At 36.5% G+C, this 15,760-nt stretch overlaps 2 protein-coding genes across 4 annotated transcripts in view; one reads left to right on the top strand and one right to left on the bottom strand.

Moving 5' to 3' along the window:
• The window catches only part of LOC108037294 (sex determination protein fruitless), a 116,792-nt gene that overhangs the window by 53,741 nt on the left and 47,291 nt on the right, over positions 1-15,760 (bottom strand). The window lies entirely within an intron of this gene.
• On the top strand, positions 3,597-4,202 carry LOC108049154 (mast cell protease 3-like). Its single transcript, XM_044459213.1, has one exon. It carries the CDS (start codon positions 3,713-3,715, stop codon positions 4,142-4,144), a length of 432 nt encoding a protein of 143 aa, XP_044315148.1. The 5' UTR covers positions 3,597-3,712; the 3' UTR covers positions 4,145-4,202.

Genomic DNA, 15,760 nt, shown 5'->3' with positions numbered 1-15,760 from the left:
TTTTGTGCCCCCAGTAGAATGGAGTCATCTTTCGCGTGGATTCCTTTATTCACCTTGTTTCTTGTTCACCAGGGTGTTTCCCAATTCCTAGAGGAGCCCTGTGGAATGGAAGTTCAAGACAGGATAATCGGAGGCGAAAACCCACGACCTGAATATGCTGCCTTTCTCGCAAGCATATATAGCACCAGGAGAGGATTTATGTGCAGTGGGACGCTAATTACCAGACGTTCGTGGTTTTTCTTAAAGATGTATACGTTGGCACGATAATATCATTCTTAATTTTGTAGGCTTTGTGTTAACTGTAGCTCATTGCTTGGATCTTGAACAGGATCTGTAAGTATTACCGAACTAGATGGTACCTTTTTATACCCTTGCAGAGGGTATTATAATTTTGGTCAAAAGTGTGCAACGCAGTGAAGGAGACATCTCCCACCCTGTAAAGTATATATATTCTTGATCAGGATCACCTCCTGAGTTGATATAGCCATGTCCGTCTGTCCGTCTGTCTGTTTCTACGCGAACTAGTCTCTCAGTTTTAAAGATATCGAATTGAAACTTTGCACACACCCTTTTTTTCTGTTGCACGCAGTATATAAGTCGGAACGGCCGGGATCGGCCGACTATATCCTATAGCTGCCATATAACTGATTGATCGGAAATGCCATAACTCTGCTGTTTGTAAAATTAGGAAGTTGGGACTCTCTATGGGTATTATATTTGGCCAATCAATCCGACGTACCAAATTTTATAAGGATCGGCCGACTATATCCTATAGCTGCCATATAACTGATTGATCGGAAATGCCATAACTCTGCTGTTTGTTAAATTAGGAAGTTGGGACTCTCTATGGGTATTATATTTGGCCAATCAATCCGACGTACCAAATTTCATAAGGATCGGCCGACTATATCCTATAGCTGCTATATAACTGATTGATCGGAAATGCCATAACTTTGGTGTTTGTAAAGTTAGGAAGTTGGGATTTTCTATGGGTTTTATATTTGGCCAATGAATCCGACCTACCAAATTTTATAAGGATCGGCCGACTATATCTTATAGCTGCCATATAACTGATTGATCGGAAATGCCATAACTTTAGTGTTTGTTAAGTTAGGAAGTTGGGATTTTCTATGGGTTTTATTTTTGCCCAATCAATCCGACATATCAAATTTCATAAGGATCGGCCGACTATATTCTATAGCTGCCATATACATAACTGAACGATTGGAAATGCCATAACTTTGGTGTTTTTAAAGTTGGGAAGTTGGGATTTTTTATGAGTATTAAGAATACATCATATGAATAATTTTGGAGAATATAATTTGAAGAATATTCTTCGGCTCCGCCCGAAGTTAGCTTTCCTTTCTTGTTTGATGTTTAAATGTCGATTTCGATTTTTCAATTGAAAATATGCAATGGTGGTAATTTTATTAATATTTAATTATATTAATTACAGATTTGTGGGATTGGGAGCATACAATAAGACTGATCCCCAAGAAAGGTACTCGGTCAGTCATCAGATACGCCACCCTCAATACAGAAACAGGTATGAGCCGTATGATATAGGCCTGCTTAAACTGTCAGCCATGGTCATGTATAATTGTAAGTAAGTTGTTTTGACGTATTTCGCCAAACTTTTTAATGCTTTTCTCCGCAGTAAACATTAGACCAATCTGCATTTTTACGAATAAGGCAATTAAGAAAAAAGTAGAAGAGTTGAATACGTTCGAAGCCTTTGGCTGGGGCCTAAAAAAAGATTTAAAGGACAGTGAAATTCTTCAAACTATCACTCTTAACCAGTTGGATAAGGATGAATGCAGAGAAGTGGCTTTTCAAGATCTCTTATCGTCTCAGATCTGTGCTGGATCCCCAAATGATGACACCTGTATGGGAGATTCAGGCGGTCCGTTGATCAACAAGCTTCAAATAAACAACCAAATTCGTACAACTCAGCTCGGTATCGCAAGCTTTGGGACAACAATATGCGATTCAGTAGCAGTCTATACGGATGTGACTACCTTTGTAGATTGGATTCAGGAAACAATAAATAGCTCTGATGATCAACAAAGTGGCCAAGAATGAGAAAGCTAATAATATACCTGCGAGTCCCAACCTATGTACACATCAACTCGGGGTTAAGTTCGACCAAAATCAGTTTTGTGTGGAAAGTCCTCACGAAAAAACCAGTGGGGATTTCCCCACTGTCTTCATGACAACCATCATGAAGAATCGCCATTATATCATTTTGTTTTCACGTTTTCACAAATATTATCAAACATACAAAATGGATTTGGGATATTATTGTCAAAGATCAAAAAAAGCGATATCCCAGGAAAGGTTTCCTCACATTCCCTTATATTAAAAAAAAGAATTTAATTAAACACCTTTAGTTCTGAAAAGATTTTTGGTGAATGTTTGTTAAATAAAATAAAATTATATTTTGATCAGCAAATTTTACATTGCATTGGATTACTTTATTTTTCAAAGTTGTAATGGGCATTCTGCACAACAATAACTGGTATTCTGGAGTCGGGAGTCTCATCATCAGCAATTCATCTGTGGGATCTATTTTGCTCATCCCACACTCCAGTCGCCCTCGAATGGCCTGGAAAAGTCCGGAGAGTTGCACGGCATCGTCTTGATCCATTGTACTCTTTACGGGGTTACTCCTGTCGTTAAGAATCACTACATCTTGAACATTTTTCCTTGATTTGACCTCTCTGAATGCTTTTCCCACATACATTTGTATACCAATTCAGTGAGTATATATAATCCCAGTGAAAAAGTTTCGACCAATAATTCATTTTTGGAATAGTTGCAGGGGTATATACATACATATGTTATGTATATGAGCTTTGGCTTGCCGAAATTTGCTACTTTCTTGTTTTATTTCGAATCTTTAGAAAGAGAAACTAATTAAAAGACTAGACAACGCACTCAGTTGATGATAACAAAATAATCTCAAAGAGATTTAAAATGTAAGCAATAGAATGTATTTCAGAAAAATTAAAATTAAAGCTGATAAGAAGTGATCTGTGTTATTTAGATTTAGTGGTGTTTCAGTTGTGTTTTGTGCCCTCAGTAGAATGGAGTCATCTTTCGCGTGGATTCCTTTATTCACCTTGTTTCTTGTCCACCAGGGTGTTTCCCAATTCCTAGAGGAGCCCTGTGGAATTGAAGTTCAAGACAGGATAATCGGAGGCGAAAACCCACGACCTGAATATGCTGCCTTTCACGCAGGCATATATAGCACCAGGAGAGGATTTCTGTGCAGTGGGACGCTAATTACCAGACGTTCGTGGTTTTTGTAAAAGATGTATACGTTTGCACGATAATATCATTCTTACTCTTGTAGGCTTTGTGTTAACTGCAGCTCATTGCTTGGATCTTGAACAGGATCTGTAAGTATTATCGAACTAGTTGGTAATATAGTACCATTTTTGATGTTTAAATGTCGCTTTTGCATCTAGTCAATTGAAAATATGCAATGGTGGGGATTTTATTAATATTTAATTATATTAATTACAGATTTGTGGGATTGGGATCATTCAATAAGACTGATATCCGAGAAAGGTACTCTGTCAGTCAACAGATACAGCACCCTCAATACAGAATCGGGTTTTTGCCGTATGATATAGGCCTCCTTAAATTGTCACCCATGGTCGTGTATAATTGTAAGTAAGCTGTTTGACGTATTTCGCCAAACTTTTTAATGCTTTTCTCCGCAGTAAACGTTATACCAATCTGCATTTACACGAATAAGGCAATTAAGAAAAGCGTGGAAATGTTGAGAAGGTTCGATGCCCTTGGCTGGGGCCTAAAAAAACATGTTAAGGATAGTGAAATTCTTCAAACTATCACTCTTAACCAGTTGGATAAGGATGAATGCAGAGAATTGGCTTTTCAAGATCTCTTATCGTCTCAGATCTGTGCTGGATCCCCAAATGATGACACCTGGGTGGGAGATTCTGGCGGTCCGTTGATCAACAAGCTTCAAATAAACAACCAAATTCGTACAACCCAGCTCGGTATCGTTAGCTTTGGGAGATGCGATTTATCAGTCTATACGGATGTGACTAGCTTTGTAGATTGGATTCAGGAAACAATAAATAGCTCTGAAGATCAACAAAGTGGACAAGAATAAGAAAGCTAATAATATACCTGCGCATCCCAACCTATGTAAACATCAACTCGGGGTTAAGTTCGACCAAAATAAGTTTTGTGTGGAAATATGCGTTTTTAAAAAAATAAAATTATATTATTTGATCAGCAAATTTTACATTGCATTGGATTACTTTATTTTTCAAAGTTGTCATGGGCATTCTGCACAACAATAACTGGTATTCTGGAGTCGGGAGTCTCATCATCAGCAATTCATCTGTGGGATATATTTTGCTCATCCCACACTCCAGTCGTCCTCGAATGGCCTGGAAAAGTCCGGCGAGTTGCACGGCATCGTCTTGATCCATTGTACTCTTTACGGGGTTACTCCTGTCGTTAAGAATCACTACATCTTGAACATTTTTCCTTGATTTGACCTCTCTGAATGCTTTTCCCACATACATTTTTATACCAATTCAGTGGGTATATATATATGTATATATCCCAGTCAAAAGTTTCCGACCAATAATTCATTTTTGCAATAGCAGCAGGGGTATATACATACATATGTTATGTATATGAGCTTTGGCTTGCCGAAATTTGCTACTTTCTTGTTTTATTTCGAATGTTAAGAAAGCGAATCTAATTAAAAGACTAGACAACGCACTCAGTTGATGATAACAAAATAATCTCAAAGAGATTTAAAATGTAAGCAATAGAATTATGTTTGGGTATTTCAGAAAAATTAAAATTAAAGCTGATAAGAAGTGATCTGTGTTATTTAGATTTAGTGGTGTTTCAGTTGTGTTTTGTGCCCTCAGTAGAATGGAGTCATCTTTCGCGTGGATTCCTTTGTTAACCTTATTTCTTGTCCACCAGGGTGTTTCCCAATTTCTAGAGGAGCCCTGTGGAATGGAAGTTCAAGACAGGATAATCAGAGGCGAAAACCCACGACCTGAATCTGCTTCCTTTCACGCAGGCATATATAGCACCAGGAGAGGATTTCTGTGCAGTGGGACGCTAATTACCAGACGTTCGTGGTTTTTGTTAAAGATGTATACGTTGGCACGATAATATCATTCTTACTTTTGTAGGCTTTGTGTTAACTGCAGCTCATTGCTTGGGTCTTGAACAAGATCTGTAAGTATTACCGAACTAGATGGTACCTTTTTTGATGTTTAAATGTCGATTTTGCATCCATTGAAAATATGCAATGGTGGTAATTTTATTAATATTAAATTATATTAATTACAGATTTGTGGGATTGGGAGCATACAATAAGACTGATCCCCGAGAAACGTACCCTGTCAGTCAACAGATACAGCACCCTCAATACAGAAACGGTTTTTTGCCGTATGATATAGGCCTGCTTAAACTGTCAGCCATGGTCATGTATAATTGTAAGTAAGCTTACTTATTGACGTATTTCGCCAAAACTTTTTAATGCTTTTCTCCGCAGTCAACGTTAAACCAATCTGCATTTTTACGAATAAGGCCATTAAGAAAAGCGTAGAAAGGTTAATATCGTTCGAAGCCTTTGGCTGGGGCCTAAAAAAAGATTTAAAGGATAGTGAAATTCTTCAAACTATCACTCTTAACCAATTAGAGAAGGATAAATGCAGAGAAGTGGTTTTTCAAGATCTCTTATCCTCTGAGATCTGTGCTGGATCCCCAAATGATAACACCTGTAAGGGAGATTCTGGCGGTCCGTTGATCAACAAGCTTCAAATATACAACCAAATTCGTACAACCCAGCTCGGTATCGTTAGCTTTGGGAGATGCGATTTATCAGTCTATACGGATGTGACTAGCTTTGTAGATTGGATTCAGGAAACAATAAATAGCTCTGAAGATCAACAAAGTGGACAAGAATAAGAAAGCTAATAATATACCTGCGCATCCCAACCTATGTAAACATCAACTCGGGGTTAAGCTCGACCAAAAAAAGTTTTGTGTGGAAATATGCGTTTTTAAAAAATAAAATTATATTTTGATCAGCAAATTTTACATTGCATTACTTTATTTTTCAAAGTTGTCATGGGCATTCTGCACAACAATAACTGTTATTCTGGAGTCGGGAACCAGAATAACTTCATTCGTTTTTGTGCGCACTCTCATCATCAGCAATTCATTTGTGGGATCTATTTCATCCTCGAATGGCCTGGAAATGTCAGGCGAGTTGCACGGCATCGCCTTGATCCATTGTACTCTTTGATTTTGGTAAAATTTGGTTATATTTCCCTTTTGAAAATAGTCCTTGATAACTAGGCTTTGATTGTTCTTTTATGCTCTTTGACCCAATTCTATTGTTTTTTGGTTTCCAAGGCAAACTTTTACGGTAAGTTTAGCGATATGGGTCAATATGTCATTTAAGAATTTTGCATTAATTAATTTGTTTATGGTATTTACATTTTTTTGTTGGCTTGTTTTTTTTATTTTTTTTCTGAATGCAACACAATTAGAGAATATTGCATTTAAATTTTAGATTGATCCTAGTAAAACTTCCGAAGTTATGGGCAGTTGAACGTAAGTGAGTTTTGTATGCAATTTTTGGGTATCCAAAACTTTAAAACGCTCTTCTGAAAAGTTGCCATTTCAAAGTCGGTGAACACGATCCTGCTAAATCTACTAGACGAATCGTTTTGAAATTTTGCACATAATTTCTGTTCCTAAATCCTCAGGTACTGACGTTGAGTTTTTTTTAAATTATTATTTTTCATTTTATAATAATTAATATATCGAATTGTTAGGCTAACATAATGTTTTTGACTTCAAAGTGTTACCAAAAATACAAAAAATGAATAAAAAATTAAGCTCAACTTAGTTACCTTTAGAAAGATCTTAACTAATAATCAATATTTTTTTTTTGTTTTTTGTGATGATCCACTAACGAGTTATGCTATTAACCGCAAAACCTTTTTTCTTTGAGGCGTCTACGGATCTTGGCAGCGAACGGCTCATTTATTTATTTTTTTCAATGAAAATTTGTGAAAACCTAATTTAAATGTTGTACATTAATATGCTTATAAAACAATTGATTTGACATTAACCCTATCATGTGAAAAAATGCATGAAAATAGGCCTTTTTTTTGGCCGAATTAACCATACCCCCTTAAAAAAGTGACGGTCCATCTCTAATATTGAGCCAACAAACTTTACTTCGGTTAGTGGCTTAACCCAGTAGCAGCAACATCAACAGCAGCAACCAGCAACTAAAAGAAACCCACCAGCAACTAGCAACACCTTCACCAACAATTCGCAGTCGATTGCCGTCGACTACTTAGCATAAAATGTGTGTCAGCAAGGTAAAGGGCGTTCGTCAGTACCCGTCACCGATCCGTAATCCCCGATCCCCGATCCCCAATCCCCGATCCACGTAACACCCCCTGTCCCCAGCTTAACCCCACAATGATGGTCCCACGCTGACTTCGCGCTGTAAAAATTTGAATACCTAAATAGGCTTGCTGGCCTATTTCTCTCTGTTTTTTGTTTTGTTGCTTTAACGCATGCGAAATTGGGTTTTTATTTTGTTTTCGTATTGAAATTTTGCGAGTGGCTTACAACAATGTTGTTGGTGGTATTGTTATTGGTTGAGTGGCTTTGGTACGATGTTGACCTTGAAAAGAGGTTAGTTTATCGTTGTTGCTGTCCCTGTTAACTTGACAAAAAACGTACAGCTTAATATACAGTTTGCATATTAAAATCGTATATGTCTTTTACGCAGTCTACTGAGAAATGTGCTAGAATGTATGAATTATGAAATACCTATTTGTACTTAAAAAGTGAATACAACTTCTTTCCAATAATTCTTATTTGTTTTACCTGGCAATATTTAACGGATTTTAAAGGGCTTAAGACAAGTAAGCAATTCTGAGATAAATCAACATCCTATGGTATTTATGGTCTACAAAAGTTTATTCCCAGTTAAGCGCTGCATATGTAACAGAGTATTGAATAAATCCCAACCAAAATTGTTGCTGTCAAGCAAAAATGATTCCCTTGACGAAATAGAGTCCCCTGTGTCAGTCGAGAGTGAGAAATGGGTAAGAAAACTTCCAGTTGAAACAAAAACATTTACGGAGCAACAGCGACAACTCATTCCTCAGCAGGTTGTTAGCTGCACAGAAAAAAATATCTCAAGATATATTTTTTAAAGCAAATTCTATTTTGAGAGTCAGACTTATATTTTAATGGAAAAACACTAAAAATAGATGAAATTTAAAAATTATATATTTATCTTAAATCGGGAATAATAATATTTAATATATAATTTTTTTCTGTGTTCCATACACTTGTCAGGTTTTGCTGCAGCAATGACACAGGCCACTTGCCACTTGGCGCCACTCCACTGCTACCCTTAAAAGTTGCCACAACTTGATGCAGATGAAGCCGCGAATGATGATGATGATGATGACGACTGCGGAAAGTTGTGGCTTTGTTTTGTCTTGGCTGTGATTTGATTTGCCCACGACTTTGCAGACTTAGCCACAACTTGTTCGCATGTAAGTTGCCGCTTCGGTGGCATTTCTCCGCGGCTTGTAAGTGACTAAGCGAAGCGCACAATTTTTATTGGCTTGACTGACTCATGGCCGGGACCCGGGAACTAAGATCACCTCTCCATCTGGTGTTCGTGGATTCTGGCATGAGTCAATTAATTTATATGCCACAATGTCCAGACCAGTGCACAACACGCCCCGTCTGATTCGGAATTTAATTCGGAGTTGGGGTCCCATCCTGAAGCAGATCCCCTTGAAAATCCCTTGAGCACAAAAGCTTTAAGTTGACATCACCGAAGATTAGGAAAAGTGATCGGGGCATCTGTATTTATTCTTTATACACTTTAAAAGTTATTGGTAACAAATAAAAGACCCTGGTAAGACTATAATGATTTTTGAAATATTCTTTGAATTTATAAATCCAATATTTGAAAACTGAAAAACTAAAATTAGAGAAATAAACGTTCATGGTTTAGATTTATATTGGTATTATAATGTTTTCATTAAAGAGGAATACATTTTTTCTCCCTGTACTTACAGAAAAAAAACATTTATTTTATATATAATTTAAATATAAATATAAAAAGGTTTTAAGTATATTTAAAAGTTTTTACGACAGTGAAATTAAAATCAGTTCTTTAATTGCATAAGAGCAGTCTATAAAATCTTTTAATGATTCACATGATGAACGTATTTATATGTGAATCTCAGCCAAAAAGCACAACGGATTCAGAGCCAAAGCATTAACAACAAATTAAATAAATGTGCGCACATAAAAAATCAAAATAAACAAGCGCCTGCAATCGCCCCCTGCAATAATGATGTCCGAAAGCAGCAGCAAATAATGTTTTGACGACGGCACTTCCGGTGCAATTAAGCTAGAATGTTTCTAGTTAGCAGTCGACTGGAAGTCATCTAGCAAATGACAAGAAATATGAACGGGCTTCTAAAAATACCAGCTGCTTCCCTTTGGCATACATAATTTGGTCGAAAACATACAGAAACACTTTTGCAGATCTCTCCTTGCCACTTCACACTTAATAAGACATAATTTGAAAAATTTTACGAGTTGCAGCTTGGCGCGTGGGCAGCAAATAAAAAAAAAACTTAATTAAATGGTCAGCAATGCAAAAATTGCTTGCATTTACAGCGAGAGAATACAATTGCATTGGGCCAAAACGCCTTCGCTTTGTGCACTCGTTCTGTCAGCCGCAGGCGACAGGTTGGCCCCGCCACTTAGTTTGGGACAAGTTAATTTTTGGCTCCGTTTGTCTTTTGTCTGCTGATGAATTTAATTTCTAATTGTGCCAGACATGAGGATTTTTGCACAGCACAATGATAAATTACAAGCATGGGCTTGTTCTTGTTCTGTTTAATTACGTTTATGCGTAAGTATTGTTGGCAAATTAATTTTTTGATATAAATATTTAAAGATGAAAGAATATTTATTTGGTCATTAAATTTTCTCAACATCAAAGAATGTTTAAAATACCCTTAATTAAAAGCTTTAGATTGTTCATCTTTATTGTAAATTGTGTGTTTTATATCGAAGATTGAAATTTTGAATATATATGAATTACAACTGAGGAAAAAACAATAAAAAATACATGTTTGTATTAAAAAATAGAAGCGCGCATAAACGCCAAATTTCACTCACACTCTATTGGCCGCCGTGGCGTATGCGCAATGTGCAATTAATTATACGCCGTGTGGTGCGCGCAGAGGTGCGAGCAACAGATCAGAACCCCTCAAAAGCTTGACAATTCAATTAAAATGGCCAATACTAGATGTTAGCACGCATCTCAAATGCGCCTTCAATTGACATTTCGGTTAATTTGTGTGAATTAGCATGCGGTCGTTGTAGAGTGAGTGCAACCTGCACTTGCTTTCATCTTGCAAATGAGGCGGAAGATTTGCCGGCTGTCACAGATGGCTGTCAGTTTGGAAAACATATCTGACCACTTGACAAATCACCCTACGAGTGACAGCCAGCCCAAACACTTACAGCACTTCCTCTCGCAGGCCAGAAAAACATGTATGTTTCATAAAGATGGCCCAGAATATTCGCACTCTTCTTCAGCTGTCAGCCGAAATGGGGTCAAATTAATAACGTATAGTGTGGCCGAGTAATGCCAAACGGCTGAAACACATTCGGCGCAGCCAAAAACACTATTCAAAATAATGAAAAGAAAATAAACTAGAAAAACTAAATTAAACGCTGCGGAGAGCAAAGATGTCGACAAATTTACAAAAGAACCCAAAACGAGCTGCCGCGACACTTTCGATTTCAATTTCGTCGTATCTGTGTGTTTTGCAGTTGTATTTCCCTGGCTGTCTTGGCCGTATTGTCAGTTAAAAGTTTTTATTTTTTGTTTTTTCAATGTGTAGCTGTGTCGAAGGTAGCGACGACAGGTGCAAAAGTTGGCGACAAATTTTAATGAGCTGCAAAAGGCAGCAGAAAAACATCAAAACATCTACAACTTGCATTGGGCAACATAAAACTATAGAATATAGAAAATAATTAAGTCAAACTGACTTGGCCACTGCTCGAAAAACGAATTTTAATTAACTGTAATTAAACGAAATTAATGTGACGAGGGAGGAGAAAACAAATCAAAATGTGCTTAAATTATAGACATAAAAATGGCGCTATTTGTTTTCTATTTGCTCCGACACTATAATTAGGAAATAAATTATAAACCATCTTTTAAGAACATTGCATTTAAAGTATTTCATTACACTTCAAGTTAAGTAAAAATCTTTGCTATTTTATAGATACAAATACTTTTTGTCAAACCACTTTATATTTAAGCAACAACAACCAAATATAATTTGTATAAATAAAATTAATTTCTACTACTCAGCTAATATACCCAAATTAAAGTTAAATATCTTATAAATAATGCAGCTGAGGCAACGCAGTAAATATTATTAATTGGTAGCTCCATTTATTATCTAATTAAATGTATCATGACTTGCGCTGGTTTAAGTAGATTTTCAAAATTATAATTGCTGTCGTACACACTGCAAACGAAATAACTAAATTAAAATTGGGGAATAAAACGAATAATTATAAAAATCATGAGCAGAGCGTGTGCTTATGTATGCTGTATTGTTGTCGTTGTCAAGTAATTTACGAATTTCATTTATTTTTTATTTATTTTTGCCTTCTTTTTATTGTTTTTATTATTATCGCCTGCTGCTTTGTGAATATTGCTTCCTCTTCGGCAACGTAATATAACAAAAGAAATACTGGCGAGTGTGTGTGTATAAATTTTTGAATAAAACGTAATAAAAAACAACAGTAACGCGCAGATACAACAACAGTAAGAAATAACACAAACACCAAAGCAAAAGAAAAAATTTCAAGGTCAGCCCCGAAACGTGCATGCAAAAATTAAGCGATGAAAAAACGAGCGTACGAAATAAAGTAAGCAATAAAAAATAGCAGCAGCCAAATCCCAGCGAAAGAGCTAAAGGAGAAATCAAAACAAATTTGTTTTTGTTTTTGCTGTTAGCTTTTGGTTTCTCTTTCTTATTAGCTTCCATTATTTTACTGCATTTTCTCCGCTTGAAAAGAAGACAGGAAAGTTAAGAAATTTAAAAGAATTGTAGCTAAATTGGAAAGTCAATGTATCACGACAATTTTCAAATGCTGGATAATTTAAATTAAATTTGTTATTTCTGAAATGTTTTTAGAAAAAATTCAACATTATTTTTAAATGAAATTTAATTTGAAATTTTGTATAAGTCAAAACCTAGACAAAATACATATGTATATTAAAAAATACTTTTTCTTACAAAGCCAAGTCTCTTGGATTTACGAATTGTGAAATTGAGTTGGCTCTTTTTTATCATTTTCAAACCATAATGTCAAATATCTGGGAGAATAGATTTTATGGCATTTTCATTGCCATGGCAAAAACCGAGTTAGCTGGCTGCCCTTTCCGCTTTCGTCGCCATCGCAGACTCCGAAACTGAGTCAGAGTTTTGAGGATGGTGAGCAGTCATCGGAGGATTGCAGAGGGGGAGAAACCCAATCGGCAATCGGCACTTGTCCTTGAACGCCAAAAAGAAGAAGAGGCGCTGAAAAACGCCAAACGCTCAAATGAGCCATGTTGGCAGCGCTGCCAAATTGCAGTCAACGGCGACGCCATTAGACGTTGACGCTCAAGCGATGTCGTCAGCAGCAGCAGCAGCAACAGCAACAGTAGCAGCAGCAACATTAGCACTAGAAGCAGCATCACCAGTAGCAACAGCAAAAATAACATCGTCAGTAGCAGCACCAACATATTTGGCATTAAAAACCATAACATGATTTAGAACTCGGTATTTATGCCATTTTATAAAATCTCTTAGAATTCAAAATCCTCCTGATAAGGTCATAAATGTTTATGGAATAAATTATGTCTTACAAACGAACTAAGGATAATGATTCGCATTTTAGGATTGTAGGACGTATTTGATCGTGTTTAATACTTTATTGAAAAAAATGTTTGTAGCAACATTGTCACTGCAGCAATATAAGCAGATGCAACACAGTAAATAGTAAAAGCAAGAATGTCAGTAGTAAATAGTTGCTGCAACACTAGCAACTTCAGCGGTACAACTAGCAGCAGCACTTGCAACTTTATTAGTCACAGCAACAGCTCAGAGGCAGCAACACAACAGCAACAGCTCAGCGGCAACAGCCCAGCGGCAACAGCCCAGCAGCAACAGCAAAGCAGCAACATGAGGGACGTTAGCAGCGGCGGCCCTCGACTTTTGGGGCTTGGTTGCCGCTGCCTTCTCTTTCCCTTCCGCCCGCCCGCTCTGCCCCTCCTTGTCGCACTCTCGCCAAGTGAACAACTGTCGCTGTAGTCGCTGAGTTGTTGTTCTTGTGGCTCAGCATAAATTCGCAAAGTATGCGAAATTTATTAGGGTCTGCTTCGCATGTGCCGATGTTGTTGTTGCTGTCGTAGCTCGTCTAATTTAAAGTTCACAGGCACACTCACACTCGCACACTTGGGAGCCCCATTTACACTCACACACACACATACATTAAGAACTGCTCTCTGTTGTGTAAGTGAGTGTAACACACACTATTAAAAAACCCGAAATAGCGAATTAAGGCAACAACAACAAGCGGTGGCAGTAAAAAATGTTTATATTAATTTTTTTTATGTTGTTAAATTGGTTTCGCATTGTTGTTGTTGTTGTTATTATTGTTGTTGCAGCTTGCCAGCTTGTTCTCCGCTTTTTGTTATTGTTTTCATTTACTTTTTTCCCTTTTTTGCTATTGATATTGATATTTGCAAAACTTTTGGCAAAGAGGCAAACTAACACAACTACAGCAGCTTGTGCTATCTTTTTGTGCGTGTGTGTGCGATGTGTTTTGACAGTTTTCGAAAGTGTATGTGTATTGGTGAACAGCGATTAAATTCGCGAATTGATCGCGCGTGTTTAGCGCGCTGTGTTGTAAGTAGCTAAAAAATATTCCTATATTTAGCAAACACATAACGAGGAATTTCGCATCGATAAGAAAATTTGCCCTATAAATAAAAAAATGTATTTACAATCAAAATTGGTGTTATCAAAAGTTTTAAGGTCGGCTATATATACATTATACATTTCTTGGGAAAACCTCATTTAATTTTTATTAGCCTGCAGATCGCTTCTTTTTATTAATGTCTTAAAAACTTGTTTGTTAAATTAAACTAATCTAATTGGATGATGTTTTAATTTTATTATTTTTTCTTTTTAACTTTTTTTATTTCTTTTAACTTTTTTTGCTAATTATTTAAAGTATACAATTTTTTTTGCAAAAGCTACCAATGTAGTGCTAATAATTTTATTATTATTTTAACATGATTAGCTGATATTTGAAAAATTGTTAAATATTTAGTTACTTACTATTTAAAAAAGATTGGCAGTGGACAAAATGCCCAAATAAATAATAATTTTGTTTCAAGTTGATTTCTTGTTATTAATTATTTAAGGATGATTATTTCCCGTTCTGCATTAAAGTTATAACCCACAAATGAGAAAAGCTCGGGATTTAAGTACCCATAAAAAGCAGTAAACTCAGCGCAAATTGCAGATGTAGATAAATGTCCATAAAAATGACTTTTATCGAGACTCTTTCCTGTCACCTTGCCATTACTGGAGCGATACTCATAGAGCTCTGGCCATTACATAATCGCCACTTTGGATGCATGACTTCGGTTTTTGCTACAAGAAATGGAAAAAACGGGCCGTCAAGAGTACGACAACGTGTGGTGGTAGGCCATTAGGAACGATGGCGAGCGAAGCGAACCTAGTTCAAAAACATGTTTTAACCTTTTTCGTGGCGTGCCAAAACCCGGGCCGACTTTACAAGCTCCAAAAATTAACACAAAAAGGTAAGAAATAAATAAAACATAACCCACACACACACACAGACTTGGTAACAAGAACATGGCCAAAAAAAAATTGAAAAAGGGTAAGCGAAGCACGCGAAAAATTTTGCAAAAATGGCCAAAGACAAAACGCAGAGCGAAAACCCGAAAACCCAAAAACCGAATCACCAATTTCTGCGCATGCGTCGCTGTCTGCGTCGGCGGCGAAGCCGGCAGAGACGCCAGCGTCGGCGTCGACGTCGACGACGCTGTCAAACCTTTGAGCGGGGACTTAGACGTGACTTACAAACTAAATGCGCTCGCTCAAGGTTAAAGCCGTTTATTTGTAAGCCAACGGCAAAAAACGAAACTGAAAACGCCGAAAGAATCTCGCGAAAAAAAGTTGAAGTTTATATTTGCCGATGTTGTTTCTTTTTTGTGCGAATAAACATGTGAGTTTGTGTGTGCTCGCTGCTGGCGAACCGCGCGTTTCAGAACTATAAAACATTTGAAGGTTTCTTATTTAAACTTAAACGATCGATATACATTAGGGTCAATTTGAAATTAAATCAAGTCTTTGGGTCTTAGGAATGTATAAAAAATTAATTTTAAAATTTCAGATATAGAATTGTTTCTAATAATATGGTAGTTAAGTTATATAGTTATATATATATAGTTATATATATATATATAGTTAAGTTATACATCTATTTAAATTCTTGAAAATCCTAATCAAACATAAACCATTAAATTTTTATAGGAATAACTAAAAGAATGATAGCTTAAAAACTATAATATTTCTGTATA

This window comes from Drosophila rhopaloa, unplaced genomic scaffold (genome assembly GCF_018152115.1).
Source record: "Drosophila rhopaloa isolate 14029-0021.01 unplaced genomic scaffold, ASM1815211v1 contig_178, whole genome shotgun sequence".
In the NCBI taxonomy this organism is placed as follows: Eukaryota; Metazoa; Arthropoda; class Insecta; order Diptera; family Drosophilidae; genus Drosophila; species Drosophila rhopaloa.
This window is presented reverse-complemented; position numbering and strand designations above follow the sequence as displayed.

Coding starts and splice junctions, on each gene's coding strand:
- LOC108049154 (XM_044459213.1), top strand. CDS start 3,713: ATGCTTTTCTCCGCAGTAAACGTTATACCAATCTGCATTTACACGAAT.